This window comes from Diplotaxodon limnothrissa, linkage group LG1 (assembly GCF_057381915.1).
Source record: "Diplotaxodon limnothrissa isolate DT_005_m linkage group LG1, D_limnothrissa_male_GT1.1, whole genome shotgun sequence".
In the NCBI taxonomy this organism is placed as follows: domain Eukaryota; kingdom Metazoa; phylum Chordata; class Actinopteri; order Cichliformes; family Cichlidae; genus Diplotaxodon; species Diplotaxodon limnothrissa.
The window spans coordinates 41,022,598-41,045,471 of record NC_140596.1 but is presented as its reverse complement, the minus strand read 5'-3'; the positions used below and the strand labels follow the sequence as shown (position 1 = coordinate 41,045,471).

Below are 22,874 nucleotides of genomic sequence, written 5' to 3'. Positions count from 1 at the left end.
GCTTGAAAAAAAAGGACATTTATCATTTCTTCTTCAGACACCTTTTTTTCCCCATTGTTTTTACAAAGTACACATTAAGCTTCTTCTGCAATGACACACTAATTACACATGCAAACCTACCTATTTCTTTCTTCATTGGAAACAATTCTGTAAAGTGGTTTCAATAAAACAGAAAAGAAAAGTATGTTTTGTTTTCAGGTTTTTTTATTCAAGATCTGTTCACATGTACTTAGCAAGCGTGAGTACACAGCGTGAGGAAGGCGAAAAGCAAGGCAAGCGTATGAAGGTAATATTGAAGTAGGCTTAGTTTTGAAGTGGTGAAAGGCAAAGGCATGAGTGTAAGGTAATAAAGGGTAATAAGAGAGATGTAGAGCGGGCGGAGGACTTGGCTGGAGCAGGAAAAGGCAAAAAGGAAACGCGAGTGCGCTTCCCCGCCCCCCGCGCAGGGCCGTGGCGGTGAGTTCGTGGGGGGTTCGAACTGGCGGAGTTCTGTAGCAGGGTGCTCCGCCACATGTCATGCGCCAAACGGCCGGCCGAGTGAATGCTTAAAAAAAGCACATTTATCATTTCTTCTTCAGACACCTTTTTTTCCCCATTGTTTTTACAAAGTACACATTAAGCTTCTTCTGCAATAACACACTAATTACACATGCAAACCTACCTATTTCTTTCTTCATTGGAAACAATTACACTTTATGGAAAGTGCTTTCAATAAAACACAAAACAAAAGTACCTTTTCTTTTACTTTTTTTATTCAACATCTCTTCACATGTACTTAGCAAGAGTGAGTACATACAGCCCTGGTTTGACAACCACACTGGGGCACATATTCACCAAAAAAACACACACCTTGACAATCTTATCAAGCAGTGCTGTCTTCATCCTCACATGATATGAGTAATCGGATTGGCATTGTAGAAAAATGACACGCGAAGCTGTCAAACACTCTATTTAAAAACTATTAAAATAAGATATTTCTGCTGATGAATACACTGAGCTGGGTTATAGTGCTGTGGCTTATGTTGAAATCTGCTGTGCTGTAGGGGAACAGGCTGTGTTGTCTTGTTGTGTGCATGTTTGAGTTGTGTTTCTTTTGAGATGGTATATTTTTTTCTTAACAGAAACAGACTGTGTCCAGGGTGAGAAGGGTCAGCTGTGATCTGAGCTGCACGCCCCAGTGTCCTGGAGGTGTACAGGTCCTGCAGAGATGGGAGTTTGCAGCCAATCACCTTCTCAGCAGAGCGCACAACGGTTGCCCGGGGCGGCATCGTGGTGGGGGGCGGCATCACGGGCATCGGCGAAAAAAAAAGAAATTGCTCGTACTCATGCTGCCCCGACATCAGCCGGCGCATATTGGGAATGGTACAGGCACCGATCGGTTTTCTATCGCCCATTTGCTGGGAGTAAGGGCGCCCTCCGTTTGTGAGGTGCGCCTGCTGCTTCGCAAAATAAACACTGAAGCAGTTTCACAAAACTTAGCGAGCAGTTTGCTGACTGTAGCATGGGAGATGGGTGGTCTCGTAGGGTGTCTTGCATTGAAATCTGCTGCAATGACCCGGTTACTGCGTTCACCAGATATCAACACAATTTCGATCCGCTCCTAACATGTTAACCTCTTCGACATATCAATGGCTGTGAACAAAGAGAAACTTGTAAATAACTCATGAAAGGATAACCAAGCACACCATTGGGCAGAGAGAGTGTTCGCCCGTGGCGCCAAACAGGCTAGGACCGCCACTGTCCCTGATAGTGGCTCCAGCGTACCACACGGTGATGGAGTTGAGGATGGACTCGATGATTGCAGTGTAGAATTGCATCATCGCCCGTGTTGGCAGGTTGAATTTCTTCAGCTCCCTCAGGAAGTACATCCTCTGCTATGGCATCATGGCCTTGGACTCATTTTTACAACTTTTTAATAGGAAAAAAAGATTAATTTTAATTAAAAAATGTTTTGACATTTGTGAAAATGGAATTTTTCCTGTATTCATTTTTTTACATTTGTTTTGGTTTTTATTGCCTTTTGAGTCAAAAGTCTCCAGAGGCAGATGCTTGGTTTCCTGGTATTTCAAGACATTAATGCAATGGAAAGGGATTTAAAAAAAAGAAAGAAAGAAAGGAAACAGTGGAAAGTGAATCTCACATGAAGCGGAGGAGCTCAGAGTTCTCTCACTAGTCTAAATATCTTCAGAAGTGAGTGCAGATAGTAGTGGGAACATTTACTCAAGTACTTAAAATACATAAAGTCTGTGTTTCAGGTAGGTGTTTCCATGTTATACTAGATTCTGCTATTGTCATGGTTGGCTGTGTGGCAGGCGAGCAGAAGCGGTGGACGCAAAAATGCAGGACTCTTGGAGACGGGAATAAACTGAAAACGCAGCTTTATTGCTGGAAGAATGACTGACAAAATAAAACTTACAAAAGGAAAACAAGACTCTAAAGCGAGGTGCTGGAGGACTGGACATTACAAACACACAGCAGGTTGAAGGTACGACGCGACAGGGAGCCCAGGAAAACACAGGGCTTAAATACACAGGGGAGTAATTAGGGAATGGGCGGGAGGGAGGGAGACACAGCTGGGAGAAATCAGGCTAACGAGACAGGGGAGAGGTAAAACTGAACACACTGACATAAGACATGAACTTTCAAAGTAAAACAGGAAATAAGAAACAAATCACAAAACCGCAAACATATCCACAGTCATCCAGGACACACATACACACACATATACATATATATACACTCTGCACAGTTATGTGTTAAAAATACAGTAGATCAGGTCCATCAGTCAGAAACGGAGCCTGGAGACGTCTGAGACAAAGCTTTTGTAGCTCTTTGTCGACGTTCCTCATAATATTTCTAAAAAAAGGGAAAAGTGAGAAAACAAACATCGTTAGGCCAACAGTGTGATTTTGTGTGCTGAATCGTGTATATGTATGTGCGTGCGTACCTGCAGGTTGTCGTAGTGTTTCTGGCTGCAGCAGTGGAGTTCCTTGGCGGTCTTCTCATTCAGGCAGAAAACAGAGCAGATGTTACAGAAAAATCCTGATTTAGGGACCACAAACTCCTGACCTGCAGAGAAGCAGAAACAGGAAGATTAGACAAGTATTAACAACACATTTGAATTTAGAGTGTGTGTGTCTGACCGATGGGGCTGTTAGGGTTGAACTGAGGCAGTCTGAAATCTGCTACAACACACGGAGACTGAGAGCGAGATGGCTTTGCCTCAGCTCCGACAAGCTCCCTCCTGCGTTTAGCCACAACTGAAAATGAAAAGAGCGACACGTTAATCATCAACGAATCTGCTACAGGAGCCACTGGGTTTATAACATATTTAAACATTCAATTATAACTCAATAATAATTGAACAAATGATTTCGATTTACTTGAAAAGCTGAAACGTTCATCGGCCACTTTATTAGGTACACCTGTTTGACTGCTCATTAATGCGACTCTCTAATCAGCCAATCACATGGCAGCAACTTAGTGATTTAGGTATGTAGACATGGTCAGGTGACCTGCTGAAATTCAAACTGAGCATCAGAATGAAGAAGAAAAATAATTTAAGTCACTTAAACGTGGCATGTTTGCTGAGCTTAGCATTTCAAAAACTGCTGATGTGCTGGGATTTTCCCACAGAAGCATCTCTAGGGTTTACATAAAACCGTCTGAAACAGAAAATATCCAGTGAGTGGCAGTTCCCTGGAGGAAATGCATTTTTGAGTTTAGAGGAGAATGAAATAACTGCTTCACGCTGACCGGAAGGCCAGAGCAAGCCAAACAACCACTTATTACAATGCACAAGAGCATCTCTGAACGCACAGCACATCCAACACTGAAGCAGATGAGCTACAGCAGCAGAAGACCACACTGGGTTCGACTTCTCTAAGCTAAGAACGCAAAACTGAGGGTACAATTCACACAGGCTCAGCAACGCTGTAAAATAAAAACGCTGCCTGGTCTGTTGAATCTCAGTTTCTGCTGTGACATTAGGATGGTAGGGTCAGAAATCTTGGATCCATCCTGCCTTGTATCAAAATCTCAGGCTGGTGATGGTGTGGGACATAGTCATCGCACCAACGGAGCATTTCTTAAACACCACATATATAAAATATATTACTACCACCAGGCTGAATGTCTGTAGCACAGTGAGGAGCACAAATATGAGATCAGAGCCACAAAATATCACAACTTGTCTTTTTATATTCACTTTACTGTGTTTTGGCTGTCAGAGCGGTGTATTTTGCTGATTTAAAGCAGCTCTTTGTACCTTTAATGTCGGCCATGCTCCATCCATCATTCTCCTCTCCCTCCTGTGTCTCGTCATCAGGACACTTGGGCTCTGGCTGCTGTCCAGCAGGGGCGGCTGCAGCATCGGGCTGGGTCCCTGCTTCCTCCTCGGTCCTCTGGCTCTCCGCCTGGCAGTCACCTTTGGTCACTGCATCAGTCGATTCTGCGGTCTTCTTGGTTTTCATTTTGAGGTTGTCACCAGAGTCTTGCAGACGCTGTTTCAGGCTCTTCAAACTGAATTTGAAAGCAAAGATGCCAGTAGGTTACCACGAAAAGAGGTTTGTTGTCACAAAATGTTCATGTGAAATAAGAAATTCCATTTCAAATTCCTAATCTAGAGTTGCTTATATCTAAATCACATGCTGCTCTTTTTGCATCTTTGGGAACTGTTTACTACAGACGACCTTGAGGAGCGTATGGTATATTTGACTCTGCCACTAAAGCTGAAAAAGAAAGATACTCACGACTCAATACGTCCAGCTTTACTGCTATGAAGAGGAGAGAAAGAAGCACAAGGTCAGACAGACATGAAGACACTTTAAAGAAAATGAAGAAACACAGTGTAAAATAAATTTCCTCTTTTTCTCACTTCTGATCGTGGGACACACTTACCAAGCAGATAAATAGTCCTTGGTGACTTTGCTCTCCATCACCTGTGTTAATCCACCAGGTTCGGCCATCTCAATGCATATCTGAGAGAACAGAACGGATATTTGAGCAACACAGTGGTACTCAATGGGTGTGCTACAGGCACGATTTGTATTGTACAGGGCGATAAAGAATTTGTCCTGGCGAGTTTCTTTACTGCCCTGTACGATAGTACAAGGCAAAGAAAAAAAAATCTTGGAGTTTTAAACTTGCAAATGGGAAATAAGTGCAAACTTATTTCTATACTTTTGCAAAGTTTTGATTGAACAATAAAACCACTGAGCAAGAAACACTAAAAGAATAACTTAGCGCTGCCTCAAACTGCAGGGATCTCCCCTGCTCGATGGGCCAGGACAAAAGGCTGAACAGGTCATAAGATTACTACTTGGTTGAGAACTTGGTGCATTTCAGGCAGTCCTTCTTCACCAGTGTTTGCAAAGGCATGTGTAATTCAGATTGCCTGCCGCAGGGACTGTCTGTACATGGAATATTTAAACTTGCTCAACTCGTGTTAAAAAACCACAAAGTCTCCTTCAGACTCATTTAAAATGTTTCTCAATATGAAAAGAACAGCAGACACCATGACAAGCCTTGCAGCCTTCTGTAAAACATAAAACAGTTGCACGTGTTTATGAAATCGTACCCTGTTGGCAAGCGGCAAGAATCTGACAAAAGCAGTGATGGACGCCACCACTTCCATGATCATCATGACAAGGTCCACATTCACCTCGGAGACCTCCACACTCAGCAGCCGGTCCTCCAGAGACTCCGACTCTGGAACATGCTGAAAAACAACCAGCGTTAAGATCAGGGAGACCCGAGCCTGCTGCTTTTTTTTTTTTTTTTTTTTCTTTCTCTCAGCCTCTCTCTCGCGCTTTTTTCCCGCTTCACTCTGCACGCGGGCCTTGTGCTTTACGCTGGGCAGAGGGGGGAGGGGCGGTAGTTACACTCAGTAGCACAGGAACAGAGCCAGAGAGAGAGAAAGAGAGGCAGGGACAACAACATTAGAAAGGTATAGTAATCATCCACAACTATTTTCGGTTGCAGATGATAAAGGATTGAGAAAGTTTATTCATGCAGGTCCATATGACAGAGAATATGCATCTTCTTTTAGTTTTCATATTATAATTTATATTTAATTGTGTTGTGGTTTGCAGTGTTTTGTGTTCTTTTCACTTTAAATTTGTGAAAGGAAAAAGCTGAAAATTTAAATAGTTAAAACTTGAAATGTGAATAGTTGATTTTTGTATTATATGATTTATTTATTACATTTTATGTGGAGTGAATAAATAAAAGTATATTTACGGTGGCCCCTAGAGACAAAGCACATACAAACTTCAAATCACGTACGAACTCTGAAGCATGTACAAACTCCAAAACACGTAAAAACACGTACAAACTCCAAAACACGTAAAAACTCCAAAACATGTAAAAACACGTACAAACTCCGAAGCACGTAAAAACTCAGAAGCATATAAAAACTCAGAAGCACATAAAAACTCAAAACACGTACAAAAGACAACAGAAGTGCTCCAGGATGCTGGGCGCAGTGTTGAGCCTTTGTTATCTTGTGGCTACACAAGCCAGCAAGTACCAACGACCGGATTTGGTGTGTGGTAATAACAGGTAAATGAACTTTTTTTTAAATTATTTGAATATATATATGAGTGCCTGTGTATAAATACACAAACAATACACACATGCTTTCAATTGTGTCATTTAAGTGATCTAGTAGCTCTGCTTTGGAAGTTCAGTTCATGCTAGAAATGTGTTTTGGAGTTTGTACGTGTTTTGTCTCTAGGGGCCACCGCATATATTTATATATAAACATATATAAATAAAACCACTTGTTTTTACGTTAGTAATTCCTTTTGTGCATAATTTTATATTATTGTTAATAATAAATTAATTAAAGCAACAAAACAACCTGAAGAGCCGGTTCGGAGCCAAAAGAGCCGGCTCTTTTTAGTGAGCCGAACCGAAAGAGCCGGATCTCTAAAAAGAGCCGGAAATCCCATCACTAGAACAAATACAGACGAAGTAACAATAAATAGTTGATTTGAAATTCATGCATATTTTTAGTTTTTCCATTTCTTATTCAGATATTTATCAATGAGTGACTTATATGTATGTATATATTGTATATATTGTGCTATTCCTTACTTCTTGTATCTGTCTGTGTTACTGTTTGTACTGTAACCAATATATTTCCCCCAGGGATCAATAAAGTACTCTGAGTATTCTCATTCTAGTAATATTAGCCCAGAGAAGGATGATGCTGTGCTCACTCCTTAGAGGAGAAATCTGTTTTGATTGGGATCTGAATAGTTTGAGTGAAACAGGAGCATGCCCCCGATTTAACAGCCCCCGATTGCTCCATTTTCATACCTCACTTGTACCAGGAAGCATGTCTTGTAAAACAATGTGGATTCTGAGCGTCCACTCTCCAACAGTAACTGGATTTTTGAGGTAATCCCTGGCGAAATCGCAGCACGCATCCCAGCTGTTAAAAAACACAAAGGCCTGGAGGGGAAAAATGATGCAGAGGAAACATTCAATATCAATCATTAAATTGAATTCAATTTGCAAATGCAAATTTCTCTGTATCAGCCTGCTGGGTCTACTCCTCACCCTCCTCTGCAGTGATAAAACGATTATTTTGTAGTACAGAGTCTGAACAGTCTGATCAGGGACGTAACGCCACACCAGCTTGGTGACATCCTCCTGTCTGTAGTTTCCTTCTGGCAAACCGGTCAACATGATGGTGGAGAACGTAGAACCTTGAGATTGGGCTTTCTGCAAGACACAAGGTTCAAGAACCAAAGTTTATTCGAAGAGAAACTTTGCGGTACTTTTTAAAAAATATATTATTATTACTGAGCACATAGAGAAGACAAAATGAAACCAAGTTTAGCAGAAAAAAAGAAATGTGGTTTTTGAGGTGAGTATTTGGAAAAATGGACACCTCTTGGTATTTACTCAAGGATTCCTGTTTAACACATGAAACCTGGGTTTATAAGATGCACTCACCTCAATGTCATCAGGTTCACTGACAGTTAAATACTCTAGAAGTGTAAAACAGACACAGTTAGTAACAGTCAACACTTTATATCTGGAGGTTAATTTTAGTTTCCAGCTGTTTCTCTCACCTGGGATTGTGAACCAAGGAGAGACAGTGGGGAACACAAAGGGACTAGTTGTCATTGTGATCCAATATGGTGAAGTGCTGCGTTGTGGGATGGTAATATCTTCTGTTGGGACAGTTGCACCATCAACAGCAACCTCGCTGTCTGGCAAAGCTTTGTCTGGCAATCTTGGTGCTGCACAAGCAAAAATAAGTTTTGTTAAAAGTTTTGTGGGGGAAAGAAAAGGAAAAACGAGTGGTGCAAAACAGGTTTTTAATGTTTACAATGATCCAGTAATATCAATGTTTTGACTTTTATTTGAACTTTAAGCACCTTTACAGATACCCAAGGTATCATAGACATCAGAAAAACAACGATTAGTGGGTTAGATCAAATGCCAGACTGAAAAAGTGCAGTTTAAGTAATGGCTCTGGCTCATGTGTCTGGGGCAGAGACAAGCAGAAGGAAATTGACCACTGATGGAGCAAAGATTTCTGGAGGGGCCAGAAAAGAGGTCAGAGAGATAATAAGGCAAATGAGCATCAAAGGATTTGTGGGAACCAGAATCACAGTGTTAGTGGATAAAAGTTGAGGGAATGTGTCACAATGATTGATTGTGAACAACAATAAATCAGCAGTTTTGTCTGCACTTTATCCACAGCCCAGGGGAGACCTGAAAAATCTATTCATGAGTGTTTCACAAACAGAAAGCGAAAGAAAGGTCTTACCAGATGACCTTCCATTAACTTAACCCATCTTTTTGTTTCCGTTTAATTCATATTTGTTTAAAATCCCATTTAAAAAACACTTACGCAGTGAGGTACATCCACACTGTGGTATTTTCAGCCTTGACAATTTGTGGCCGGTGGGCCGTTTTAGAAGGCTGTACCAAACGCCAAGGCGATCAGCATCACGAAGAGACTGAAATTCGATAAACACCTGAAACACAAGAAAGAAAATGTATTCTGAACATTTTACCTTCACATTGTAAATGTTAGAAAACAAGTGCTAAGCACACGTGGAAAGAGTGAACTAAGTACAGCTTTATTGTGGAGTTCACTGGATTCAAGAGTCAGAAATCCTGGCTCAATGATGCACTGGAGCCATGCTCAACATGACCCCTGCACTAATGCTGTAATGTGATAAATACTAGTGCGCATGAGCATATGAAGAATTGCTCAGCGAGCAGCTTATCGGCAGTCTCTCTTTACTATCGCTATAGTTTTGCAGTTGTGCTTTCCTCAAGATAAGTAGCATCCAAATCTAGACACATTATCTCTTTTGAAGGATGGATTTATGAAGGTTGGTGCACGTCCTTTAGTTTGGTGTGCAAGCGGTTAATCTGTCAATTTTTCTGTATGGTTAAGATTACACTTACACAAGCACATATCTCACACAGCCTTTCACAGACTTCTAACACATGCACTTGTTGGCATTTATGAGTGTGTTTATACCTTGTTGAGAAGAGGCAGGTAGTTTCTTACACAATCCATTTTTTTCAAAGCTTCTCTGAGATGCCGGGACTCGCCTGGCGAGATGTTCCTGATGTAGATTAATCGTGCTCCATTGTCAGTCACTTGCTGCTTCGAGAAAACCGGGTTAACGTGAAAAAACAACAACCCCACAAACAGTATGACATTCCAAACATTCTTATACTACAGCTCCAAGATCAAGGCCATAAGTTTGCACTTATATTCACACAGCAGGTATGCACCCTGGCAGCTATCTTCATTTTCCAAACAATTTATAATTGCAGCTCTCGCTGTTTTTGATAACACTGGTTGAAAAAGTATTTAAACTAATGTACACACAGTGCCGTGGAAAACGCATTTGGCTCGTTCCCAATTTCCTAATTTTTTGCACAAGTTTCAAATCGTTAAACAAATGTTTAAAAAAAATACAAAATGCATTTTTAAATGAGGATTTAATTTATTCCAGGAAAAGAGTTCTCCAAACCTTTCCTAGCCCTGTGTGAATATCTGAAAAAACGGGTATGTCCCCATTTTTCAAGGTGTTTTGACTTGGATGTGAGTGCTTCCAGTTATGACTTTATACTCTGACCAATAAATCTAAAGGTATTCGAGTGCAGTCTTTGTTTCTGAGATATGTGCGTTACTTACATAGCATAGCCGTTTCATCAGAGACTTATAAAACTCAAGCTGAAAGAAAAAAAACAGTTCAAAATCATTACATCACTTCGGATTCGGTTCGATTTATTTCAGCTTAAAGGTATTTTTTTCTACAAAAAGAAATATTTTTTACATTTATAATCACACTTTAAATAAACAAGCAGAAACAAATATTTTCAAATAATTGTAATAACATCTGTCACAACAGTAGATTGCATTATCTACACACAGTGCTTACCGGCGTCATTAAAATGTTGCCCTTCTCAACCTGCAGTCGAAGTTTAGAACCACTGAGAATAAAATCGTGATTTTCTGATGCTAGCACGATGTTTTTAGCTGCCACTGCTGTCGGCATGAGGGCAAAAGCCTGAAGGAAAAACAAACAACCAAACACTGATTTTTACTGAATAACCATGAAGACAGGCACTCACAAAATATGTATTAACTAACTAAATGTTAGTTAGGTCGTCTTAGAAAAGAGATTTAGAGCGCCATTAAAATGAAGGTCATAACCCAGCCCAATGCAAACTGGTGCTTACCATGCGTGCCTGTGGTATAACGTAGATCGTGTCGTCGTAATACTCAAATCGGTGTCGAGTGAGCAGACCGGCGATGTCCTCCTCTGCGTAACAGCCATCGTGATACTCTGGCAGGTTGCTTATTAACAGCACCTTGTAATCAAGCGAAACAAGCTGTGCAAACGAAAAGAATTTCAGGATCAGTTCACAATTGCAATGGAAGAAATTCCAGACAGAAATCTGAAAAATGCAAACATTAACTTATAAACCTCACTTTGAGCACTGTCTACAACTATGAACACAATCAGGTACCTATTACAAAATGTTTCTGATGCTAATTTTCCTTTACTTCTTTTTTTCTTTCTTTGTTTCACGTAGTGCAGCTCTACCTTGACTCACTGACAAAAAAGGCAGTAAGAGTCAGCTATGAAAGTACTTTTCATTTAAGGTGGATCCATAAACAGTGATAACTGATTCCCAAAAGGCAATGTGTAAACAGCACTATTGCACATGTCAAACTTGGGAAGGAAAAACCTTTTTAAGCACTCAAAACCACCATGTCCTGGATGACTGTGCATATAATTTGAACATGTTAAACTAGCTTTTCAATAAAGGAGTTTTAGTATGTGTTAGTACATGAGATAATTGTTTTATTACAATACTAAATTGGTAACCAAGAATGGTGCAATTCTATTGGTGTCTATACTGACTACAAAATCTCTGGTATTGCGACATCCCTAGTGAATTTTTAACATTTTTCTACATTTACACCTACTTGAGCGTCACCTGACAATGAGATATAACCCAACTACAAACTTGTAAAACAAACTGAACTATTTCAGATCAAAACTTAACCACTTTGATAAAGCATGTTTTTCTTACAGTGTTTTTTTAATGTTACCTTTGAATTGGGAAGTTTGACTGTCTTGAGACAACCTGTGAAGTGCAGAGCAAAAGAAAAACCAAAAAATAATTATGAAATAGAAAATATCTTCACATTGAGAAATCTTTCATACAGATCTTTGGGGATTTCTTACGGATTCTTTCTGGACGCAGTTGCTCTTGTATCCGCTCCCAAAATGTTGGGTGGGTAACAGCGACCGGCTGATCCTTTGAGATCTTCTCTGCAGTCACAGAGTCTTGGAATAAAGGAAATGTAGTTAAGTTCAATAGTGGTAGTTTAGATAGGATGCAAATTACCCAGCTGATCTAAATACAAATCTGCGTGGTTGAGGCCGTTTCTGCTTTGGAAGCCAAGACTTTTGGCTCACCGTCAACTGCAGCACCTTTAATTGGTTCAACAGCCTCCGTAGCCTTGGCTGTATTTTTAGGTGCCACTGCAGCTTCCTTACAAACACACACACAACGAACATACATTAGTTTGTATTACTACCAAAACTGTTAAGTTACTACATTCACACTAAGAATCATACATGAGCACTTGTCATGAGCTTACAAGTATTTACAGACAAGTTGGAGTCTTCCATGCAAACCACAAGCAACTGTGGCAACTTGCAAGCAACCAGTGCGATTCCAAGGATGTTTTCAGTGCAATGTGTATATATAGATTTAAAAAATGCATAATGCAACACAGCAAAATAAAAACAAAGTACAGTGTGTATGCTTTCATAGCATTAGACTTGAGCGGAAGCTTCCTGACATGGGGATGACTATATAAAAGCTCAGTATAATCCAAAGTAACTATGAATTTGAGGGGTGCGAGACTGTAGAAGAAATGTAAGGATAACCAACTGACTTTAAACCGCATAATGAATGCAGGACTACAACCGTGAACGGACAGTATATTTATAGAGAATTGTAGCTACGGTGCATAAATATCTATCTTAGATTGCAGAAGCAAACCAGGAGACAAACAGGAGAGGAACTTTCTCTCGATTCACAAGTAGGTCAATGAACTCATCCATCTATAACAGTGACAGGGGCGGATCTAGAAGGGTGGTATGGGGTGGCAAGTGCCACCCTAAAATGATCCCTTGCCACCCCAAGTGCCACCCCAGTTTTGCATATGACAGTGTTGTTTATTAAAATAAGACAGCATTAACAGTTTGAACGTAGTTACAGTCAACAGTGAATATAAATGCTAAAACTGAAAATATTGCATAGTGTTCCCCCCTCCACCATTAACAAATGGTTCAGCCCATAGCAGGACCGGCTTTTTTCTTGTTTTCAGTAGCAAGCGATGCTTATGATTGTGCCAGAGCACATTCTGAACAACACCATGGGAATTTCGCTTTTTACACAGGTGGGTGGATGTTACACTCTGGAAATGGAAGGAAGGTGAGTGTTATTAACCCTCTGTGGTCCACGGACACGCTGCACCTCCAAATCACATGACTGATGTAAGCTGACACAGCAACAAGCTGCAGCCACGCTGAGTTTCTATTTCAGCCCACATTGAAAATTCGGACTTCAAAGTTTTTAAATTTTAATTACAGGCCAGTAAATCCAGAGTTATGATAATATATATAAGCCACGCTTTGTTCTAAATACTGTCGTCACGTTTTTGTGTGTGTGTGTTTTAAGCGTTTTGTAAGGACAGCACGAAAACAGTAAAGAAAGAAAAAAAGCCACCACCTTCCTAAATGTACCATGTCGACCAATTAAAAAAGCAGTCAACGCGTGGGATTTGATTGTTTAGGAAGAGGGAAACGTTTTAGGAGTGACGGTAACGGCAGCGAGACAGAGCAAGCAAGTGAGAGAGAGAGTTTTTAGATGTGGGAGATTTGTGACGTTTAGTGTGGAGTGTTTACTTAGTGTGTTGTCTTGTGTAGTTCTGTTGTGTAGTCGTTTTGTTTTGTGTGTCAGTGAGGGCACTAATGAATGTCACAAAGGCACATTTGCAATGTAAACACTGTCACTAAGTAGAAAACCAGCGGAGTGATACAGCTGCTGTTATCAGGCCTGCAGGTTTGTCCCTGTGCTGTTCTGTCTTTTGGTGGACAAACTTTTTTTTTACTGGCACACATAGTTTGTGGGGCATCTTAGTGCGACACCTAATTGTTCTCTCATTTTAGTTGTAGTAATATTTTTAAATTCTTATACAAAATGAAAAAAAAACAAAAAACGGCAGGTGTATCGGCTGCATTTTTAGATAAATAGTTGTATATGTTTACAAAATGTACAATTTATATTTGCATTTCAAGTTATAAAAATATACTGTGGTGTTTTTTTTTTTACAGTAAAAACATACTACTAGGATTTTACGTTCTTTGTGTGGTTTCAGATCAGTAATACTAATGCAGTATGTCAGTGAAAAAAACAACTAAATTCAGTTGAGCTGAAAAGAATGACACCAAACAAGGCAAGGGGAACAAAATAAAATGAAACAATCTGAGGGTGAAATACAAACGTAAACTCAAAAGGAGTCAAAAATGGTCGATTGTATTTCAGACCTCAGTGGGTTCATCCAACAAATCATGAAAAATTAGGTTTAAATTGTTGTTCATGACAGTGCAGATTTCTGACATTTTGTGTCATTTAAGCTGTAACAATGTGACTGTTTTCTAACAGTGTGTCTGGATTTTATACTTGTTGGGCTACATATTTATTTATTATACAGGCTATACAGAAACTCACATGTTTTATGTAACTAAAGTGTGTAATTATGTGGGCTACAGACAATAATTAAGTTCTAGACTATATTTATATGAAAAACGTGTATACTTACTGCATTTGAATTATTCTAACCATATGTAACCACCTGCATATGTGTTTGAAAAATAAGAAGGCTTCGATTTTGCCACCCTATTTGATTTCTTTGCCACCCTAAGAAAATTTCTCTAGATCCGCCCCTGAACAGTGAACAAATTTCAGTGTACATACCTGTAATTTTGACCTAAACAAAACAACTGACTTAGTTTTTCAAAATGTTTTCTCCATAGCAGAAATCACATCACTGTGACAGAGACTACTTACAGTCCCTTGTAGCCTCACCATGGTCGGAGGGGAAGATTTGCCAGCCTGTGGAAACACAGGGAAGAAAATTATGAACAAACCAAATGCAGATTTCATCATGACAACTTGACTCAAACTATCTGCTTGTATAAATCTGTGTTGAAAGATTTAATCTTGGTTGTGTGGCATCAACAATCACGTCATCTGTCACTGATCACATTATAAATTGTCCAAAACTGTGCATTCATGAAAAAAGGCATAATATGAAGTCACCTCTGTCTTCTCTGTGCTAGGCGTCCCTTTAGTTGTTTCTGGAGATGCAGAACGTGAGGACGATGATGATGATGTTGATGGGGACGACTTCATCTTGACTAGCTCAGCCAGCAGGGCAGGAGCCAAAGTTTTGACGACAGTCTCCAGGTCAGACTGGTTTGATAAGGACTGGAGAGCTAAAAGACCACAGGTGCAAAAGAGATTCACACTTTGGTGGGTGCCAAGTCTCGAAAATCATCTACCGTTTCTGAAAGTTTTATAATAGTAGAAAAAACTATGCTGACATTTCTGGTGGCACTGGTCTTTATTTATCCTTTACATTAGTAAAGTTAAGGTTGTGAAGGGGGAGGAGAACTTTGATCTTAGAAAAACTAATGAGTACATACAAAAAAATAAAACATGAAGCAATTTTCAAACCTGATGTTTCCAGCAGTTTCTTTGCCAAGATCTTTGAGCTGCTTGACTTCTTTCGCCTCGGAGATGACCTCTCAGTCGACGATCGCCTCTCCCAGCTTTTCCTCGGTGATGAACGTTTCTCATCTCTTCTTCTCAGTGAGGATCGTCTCTCGCGGCACCTTGAGCGTGATCGATATCGTGAAGAGGAAGGACGGTCATACCACGAGGAGTCAGAATGAGACCGGGACCTGAAAAAAGTATGGATCAAAGAACTTAATAACTCAGAAACATCTCAAAGCACACACCCAGCATGGATACAAAAGGTAAATGCTGTCCACCAATTAAGTTTTTTCAAGTTGATATTTTTATATATATGTTATATTTCACCCTTTAACAATCCACTGGAGAGCTAAATCTTCTTGATTGATCCTAGTTCTCAAAATGTTTGTTGGACAGACCTGCGATTGCGTCTGGACCTGTACAGAGATCGTGATTGGCTTCTGTGTCTCTCCCTTCGGCGGCTGCGTAATTGAGAACAGGAATGACTGTTCCTCCTATTCTGCAAGTCACGGAGAATACACAGTGCTGGTCCTGCTGGATCTCAGCTCTGCTTTTGACACTGTAGATCACAGTATCATGATAAACAGACTCGAGAACTTGTTTGGGATTACTGGTGTTGTTTTAAAATGGTTTATATCATATCTGTCTGAGAGATCTTTTACTGTTTGCATGAATCATGTCACATCAGAATCAACAGTTTTGCCGTGTGGGGTACCTCAGGGATCTGTCCTGGGTCCAATTCTCTTTTTACTTTATGTATTTCCCCTAGGCCAGATTATTAAGCGCTATAAATATATCTCCTATCATCTCTATGCTGACGACATCCAACTATACTGTTCCTTCAAAATGTCTGAGTTTTCTAAATTGTCTAATTTAAGTAATTGTCTGACAGAAATCAACAAATGGTTATATGACAATTTTCTCCAACTAAACTCTGATAAAACAGAAACTCTAATTATTGCTCCAGACCATATGGTCCCAGAAATTAGACAGCATATCAGCTTCTTAGACCCTTACGTAAAATCAAGCCTTAGAAATCTCGGTGTCTTATTTGACAGCTCGATGTCGCTCAAGCAGCATTCTAAGCAGCTGGTCCGAAACTGTTTTTATCATTTACGGAATATTTCTAAACTCAGACTAATGGTATCAAAGCTTGAACTTGAGATGATTATTCATGCTTTTATTTCTTCTCGTTTAGACTATTGTAATGGCCTTTTTACTTGTTTTAACAAATCAGCCTTAAATCGTCTTCAGACTGTGCAGAATGCTGCAGCACGTCTCTTAACAGGCACCAAGAGAAGATCGCATATCACTCCAGTCTTGGCCTCCCTTCACTGGTTGCCTGTAAATTTTAGGTTTCAGTTTAAAATTTTAGTTCTAACCTTTAGGGCCCTGCATGGTCAGGCTCCTCAATATTTATCTGACCTGCTGAAATCACATACATCTTCTCGGGCTTTAAGGTCATTAGATCAGAGACTGTTGGTGGTACCACGCACTCGTTTTAAAACTCGTGGTGATCGGGCCTTTCAGACTGTGGCACCACGGTTGTGGAATTCTCTCCCACTGTCTCTTCGCTGCACGGACTCCATTGATTGTTTTAAGAAACAGCTGAAGACCTTTTTAATTAGAAAAGCATTTGATTAATTTCTTCTTATGCTGTTTTTATAGTTTTATTGTTTTACATTGTTTTATTTACTGTTATATTGTTTTATATTCCCATTTTCTGTGTTGTAAAGCACTTTGTGATTTTTATCTGTGAAAAGCGCTATATAAATAAATTTTACTTACTTACGGTGGCGACGTGGGCTGCCGGAGCGGGAATGGCTGCTTCGCCTGTCCCTGCTACGCTCCGAGTCACGATGAGTGCGGGGTCTGCGAGAGCGGGAAAGCCTTCTTCGCCTGTCGCTGCTTTGCTCCGAGTCACGATGACTGCGGGGGCTGCAGGAACGGGAACGACTCTCATGTCTGGTTTTCTTCTGGGAAGTCTCAGCAGACGTTGCGGGAGAGGGCTTGGCACCTGACGCACTAACAAGTGCATTAAAAAGAAAAGCACAGTTAAATGAAAGAAAATGAAAGGCTCCAATGCTGGCATGTTTTTTTATTCGCCAAATGACTTCAAATGAAGATATTTACCCTCGCGGTGATGCTATTTCACCGTTCCACTCTGGGTATCTGTGGAAAAACACAGGTACATTTTTGTCAGATGTTGCCAGGTAGAATGTCCTTAAAAATATATTATTGTTCATTAATTCAAAAACTTAGAAATGTATTCAGCCTTTTAACAATAAATCATTAAGGTGCTTTACAGGAACGCAACAAATATGACAAAGAAAAATGAAAAAATACAAATGAACAGTTCTTAGGAAGCTATCCTAGAATTACAACCCCGACATCATTTCGGCACAACCATGGTTGCGCTGCCCCAAAGATATCGGTTCATAATCACGAAGTACAGAGAAGAAAGACTGACTGCTTTCGCAGAAGTTTGCAGTTCTCGATGTGAAGGCTGGTATTCTGGTGGGAGACCCAATCCTAGTGGTCACAACAAAAAACAAACATTTAGACCAGATTCATTATTATCAGGAGCAATGTTTGTCATTGACATCACTTGCTGATAAAAAGGTCACTAAACTTTGCAGTGGCCTTAAAAAAAATCTTAAAATATTAACAGTTAGTCCTTCACTGAACGGAGAAGCATTATAACATTAGCCAGGAGCCTGGATTGCACTTAGAAACCTTCATGGGCCAAAAACAAAACAGGAACAAATAAGCATGACACATTATACCTCTCCTGGGATACAATTTTAAAGATGAAATTATTTAGTATATATGGAAAACACAAGTCAAACATCTGACTACAAACAACCAAAACAAAAGGGTCATCTTAGGCTCTGGATTCTGGACTCTCAGGCTTAGGGGTGGGTTTTTATAATCGATTCATCGATTAAAATCGATTCTGGCTTGGATAACGTAAAATCGATTCATTAAAATCCTGAATCGATTTTTTAATATAAATTTATTTTGCCCAAAATGCCAGAATCTCAGGTGACATCTCACAAAATTTCAAGAACCACCAAACAGCTAAGACAGTAAATGAGAGCAGGAACACGGCTTCTGCACATAGACTTAAACACACAGCGCGACCCGCGGATCAGAATCAGTGAGATGTCGCCTTTCTCACGGTCGGGGCTGAAAGCCGACAGCTCGCTGATTCTGATCTGTCGGTGGGTCCGCGCTGTGTGTTCACGCCCTTTATGAGCCGATTCTAAAGCTGTTAGTTTGATCTCTCTCCAAACAATATTGACCGAACCAGCAGCAAAAGAAGATCCAAACGCTTCACATAAACATCGTCATGAATTCACTCTGACTTTTACTGTTTTGATTCCACCGCGATGCACAGCTCTCTCTCCCTCTCTCTGTACTTCAAGAACAGTTTCCCTTTCTTCATTATTCGCTTGCTTGTTACGCACAAGTCTACCGCTGTTTACAGGCTGTCGGCTGCTGTTTTTTTCCCTTTTACATTCTTCCGAAAAGAAAACCTCATTTCTGCTGTTCAATACTGAACAAATTTAAACTTTTTAAAATTATTCAAAATGTAAAACGCTTAACCGTGTCTCTAATAAAACCGCTGTAACGTCAGAGGTGATGTTCATATGTTGATTAATGGTTTTCTTTCATTTTTGATGTACTGCAGAACATTTTTATAAAATCCCAGGCCAGGAAAATCACCTTCATGTTTTTCTGTGTTTTATCTTCAGCTACTTTGACACAAAAGCATCTGCTGTGACGCTTACACCTGTGATAAAGTCTTGCGTGTGTCAGCTTCCTTTTGATTGATACAAAAATATGTAAATGTACTGATCTGAATTATAATATTTCTGACTGTCAAAATTTCCCAGATTTAAATCGAATCGAATTAAATCGAATCGTGGATCGAATCGATTCGGGACCTTGTGAATCGGAATTGAATCGATTCTAGAAATCAGTGACGATACCCAGCCCTACTCAGGCTCTTCTTATGGCATCAAAATTTCCCAAGGTTCCAAGAAGGTCGTCTCAGGAGAGGCCAAGTTTGGATTAGGACAAAATGCACCACCTATGTTGATCACAGTTAGAGTAGCGACAGGAAGATGATGTTGAAATAGGCCAGAAGAGGAAGGCGCTGTTTCTTTGACGAGGAGCCCAAATGTGAAATTTGGTGCAGCAAAGGAAGGCACATCCATAAAGAGAGATTCAACAATCAGTCAAATTAAAGCTGGTGCTTGTGTAGCTCATGACTGGGCGCTGCGCCCAGGGTGCTTATGTTTGTGGTAGTAAAAGTCTTGTGACACCGAAACACTAACTTAAAGTATGAGCAAAGAAAATTAGTATAACACAAAAACAAGGTGCCTACTGATATAAAATAAAGGACCAAACACACTATTGTTCACTCTAGTGACAAAAGACAAAAAGGGGAACTTTTACATTCAGCAACAGTTCCAGGAAAAGCAAAGCTGAATGAGCACTGTGGAACAGTAGCCCAAGGACAGAGACAAATGAAAAAACAGCCATCTTCCAACATTTTCTGATGCACAGGTTCTTCATGCTTGCAGATTCTTCCTCATCACGTCATCTGAGGCCTTGGCTCCATTGTTAGCAAATGCCTTGAATGTCTTCGCATGGGTTTACATCAAGTCAAAAGACATTAAATCTATCAATTGCAAGTACAGACCACTGAAGTTTCTGAAGGTCTCTTTGAAGTAGTTTTTTAAATTACAACATCTGGTAGACATATAGTTAAGTTTAGTCTGGACTGTAATCCTTCAAAAGTTCTGTTACAGAATACTGAATTGCAGAAATATGGGAAAATGTGTCCAAATGTTTGCAGTCCAAGTTGGTAGTCTTCCTACAGTCATCATTATGCAGTAATAGTGAATAAAACAAACCAAATAAACTTTAAAGTAGCATCCATGAAGCTTTTTCAAAACCAAAATCCTATAATGGCATTCAAAGTCAAATAATTAAAAACAATCCCAAAACAAAACAAAAAACATTGCGTTTCAAATAAATAAAAACTGACTGAAAGCAAAAACATCGAACAATCTTCGACTTACCTTCATCTGATTACATTCCTTGTTACATAGAGAGCAGGTATGCGGAAAGACCCTAGGTGAAGTGGCAGTGTAGTCTTGCATCTGGGCCAGCACTGGGATATCCTCTGTCACTTGTAAGGTAAAAGGCAGGTTGTCAGGAGTGATCTGATCTTCAGAGTATGAGATTGGATGTTCCAGGTCCTCTTTTTCAAGTCCAAATTGCATAAGGATGTTCACAGCTGTTTCTGAAGTAGACTCTGCAGAGCCCACAGGTTTGGACTTCTTTATGTCCTCTTCCATTGAAGTCTTACTCCCTTCTGGCCTGCAGCACATTGGCATAGTTAGCAGTGATGGGATTGTTCCTCCAGATTTTGCAGGAGACGCAGATGAAACTTCAGAAGAGCTAAAGCTGGACCCAGGCCCAAGATGAGGAGGTGTCTTATGAGAGTCTCTCTCTGCCTGCATACTCGACTGTCCATAGCGCCCCTGGGCTGAACTTTGTTTCCCAGAGGCATAGGGGTTATATAAGGGATGGGACATGGTGTTAGCAACCTTCAGAAGGTTTAGTAGACTGATGGCTGCAGCTGTCAGGAAAGGGGGGTGTTGTAGATATAAATGGGGCGCGTGTATTGGTTCGGCCACCAATAGCAATGGCGTTATTTATCTGTGTCAACGCAAGGCGGGCTTTCAGCTGAGCCAGCCGCAAGCATGCAGCTTGCTGTCCGATCAGTAAAGAGCTCCCTGGGAGCCTACCATGTAGGGGGCTCTGTTTGTACCCTGGTGCAGGAGAAGGGGTGTAACGCTTCGATGGCAATGGAAAGCTGGAAAGTTAAAAATAAAGAAAACAAAGAAAACAGGTTAATGAGTTGTACTGGGCCTCAGAATCTTGGAAAGATGAAATCCACACAGATGGACCTGGACTGGTGCAAACTGCCATAAGTCATGAACACATCCTCCTACCCCCTAAACATGATCGCAACAAGCAGGATTCACTGCACTGTTAATGTTAGCTATGTTATATTGCTGCCTCTGTTCGGTGGTGTCGAGCCAAACGGACTTTAACGTGTGTTTGAACGAGCTGACGGTTCACTCGTTAAGCTGAAAGAAAGATGCTTTAATCACAGCAGTCACACATGTGTCCACTGTACCATCTGGGAACTCTTCTTGTGTAGCACTCGTAATAACACAAACACTAAATCCTCCTTCTCTGGTGCTGTTGTGTAGCAGTGTGTACACCTGAGACTGTCACCTGTCTGTCCTGCACTCTCTCTCTGTTTCTTTCTCTCTGATTGTGGAATAAAAGTATGAACGTGTGTTTATAAGTTACACTTGTGTCTGAATCCTGCAGCTTATCGCACATTTCATTTCCATGTGTGACAACTGCAAGTGTCCAGAGTGAGGACAGACTGAGGGACCCACTGCTGCACATCATCTGTGAGGCTTTGCACCCCTGATGATCCACCAGGACAAACTCAGCAGTGTGTGAGGAAGAGGAGGAGGAAGAGCCAGCAGCAGCTGACAGATGGAGAGAATAGACAGACTGTTCCCTGTTTGTGAAGGACTGTTAGGAAAGTTTAACATAACTGTCTGTGCTGAATCAGTCTTATTAGGTAATGTTCAAATAATGTTATCATCCCAGTGTTTTCAGTGTGAGAGAAAGTACTCAGGGCCTTCAAGTTACACACTATGAAAGGCAGCAACAAGTTCAATGTTCAGAAACCTAAAGTATGTATCAGCAGCAGAATGGAGCTAAAATAAATGTTTGTTTCAGTTCTATGAAGCTTTGAGTATTTTGGATCAGTAGCACTGCTGTGTTTGTTGCATCATATTGCTGTAATTGTTTATATGCTTTATATATTCTGAGCTAAGTTGATCTATAGTGTTACATCATATTCTATAAGGATGTTATGTGTTTGTAGACTTTCTGCCCAGTTTGACCCATTTAGCAGAAGTCAGCCTGTTTAAGGCTCTGATATCTATTCTGTATGACTTAAAGCAGTTATGACATGGTCTGATTTTCTCACCCAATAAAGGAATATTTCATGTATCAGTCTACTCTTCATTCTATCAGACACAGTTACCACAGCTCGCACATTTTCTTTTTACACATATATGTAAGCATTGAGCCAAATTTAGTAATGCCAGCATATTAAACGAACAATATTTGTCTTTTCTATATGATACATCTATATACACACTGTCAAACATACTTGTCTTTGAGTGAAGATTTAAGGAGATAGGAAATATAAATAATTGTAACTTGAATCTTATGGCGTTATTTTTGTGCCACTATTCTGAGCGCAAGTAAAAAGAATTTGAGCATAGTGGCACTAAAATAACGCCATAGAATCTTTACTGAAGCTCAGTATTTGACACAGAGTTCGAACTCACTGCTGTGATAACTAATAATGATTAAGATAATAACTATCATATTGGCCATATTATATTTAC

At 40.2% G+C, this 22,874-nt stretch overlaps 2 protein-coding genes across 2 annotated transcripts; both read right to left on the bottom strand.

The window, feature by feature from the left end:
* Window positions 1-2,781: 2,781 nt before the first annotated feature.
* On the bottom strand, window positions 2,782-5,644 carry LOC146640217 (uncharacterized). Its single transcript, XM_085358615.1, has 7 exons — window positions 5,579-5,644; window positions 4,900-4,979; window positions 4,752-4,775; window positions 4,268-4,521; window positions 3,144-3,260; window positions 2,948-3,069; window positions 2,782-2,856 (listed from the first exon to the last, which is right to left on the bottom strand). Exons 1-7 carry the CDS (start codon window positions 5,642-5,644, stop codon window positions 2,782-2,784), a joined length of 738 nt encoding a protein of 245 aa, XP_085214741.1.
* A 1,575-nt stretch (window positions 5,645-7,219) lies between these two features.
* Window positions 7,220-20,963, bottom strand: LOC146640216 (uncharacterized). Its single transcript, XM_085351954.1, has 20 exons — window positions 20,445-20,963; window positions 17,822-17,883; window positions 17,485-17,523; window positions 17,140-17,376; window positions 15,313-15,539; window positions 14,896-15,071; window positions 14,644-14,688; window positions 11,979-12,054; window positions 11,745-11,846; window positions 11,609-11,643; window positions 10,729-10,881; window positions 10,428-10,556; window positions 10,181-10,219; window positions 9,515-9,640; window positions 8,873-8,999; window positions 8,085-8,255; window positions 7,966-8,000; window positions 7,567-7,731; window positions 7,324-7,458; window positions 7,220-7,255 (listed from the first exon to the last, which is right to left on the bottom strand). Exons 1-20 carry the CDS (start codon window positions 20,961-20,963, stop codon window positions 7,220-7,222), a joined length of 2,634 nt encoding a protein of 877 aa, XP_085208080.1.
* Between the last annotated feature and the right edge of the window lie 1,911 nt (window positions 20,964-22,874).

Coding starts and splice junctions, on each gene's coding strand:
- LOC146640216 (XM_085351954.1), bottom strand. CDS start 20,963: ATGTCCCATCCCTTATATAACCCCTATGCCTCTGGGAAACAAAGTTCA. Junction 11,847..11,978: donor TAAAGGTGCTGCAGTTGACG/GTGAGCCAAAAG, acceptor CTTTATTCCAAG/ACTCTGTGACTGCAGAGAAG. Junction 9,000..9,514: donor ACCTGCCTCTTCTCAACAAG/GTATAAACACAC, acceptor CTTGTGTTTCAG/GTGTTTATCGAATTTCAGTC.
- LOC146640217 (XM_085358615.1), bottom strand. CDS start 5,644: ATGATGATCATGGAAGTGGTGGCGTCCATCACTGCTTTTGTCAGATTC. Junction 4,776..4,899: donor AAGGACTATTTATCTGCTTG/GTAAGTGTGTCC, acceptor TCCTCTTCATAG/CAGTAAAGCTGGACGTATTG. Junction 2,857..2,947: donor AACACTACGACAACCTGCAG/GTACGCACGCAC, acceptor CCCTTTTTTTAG/AAATATTATGAGGAACGTCG.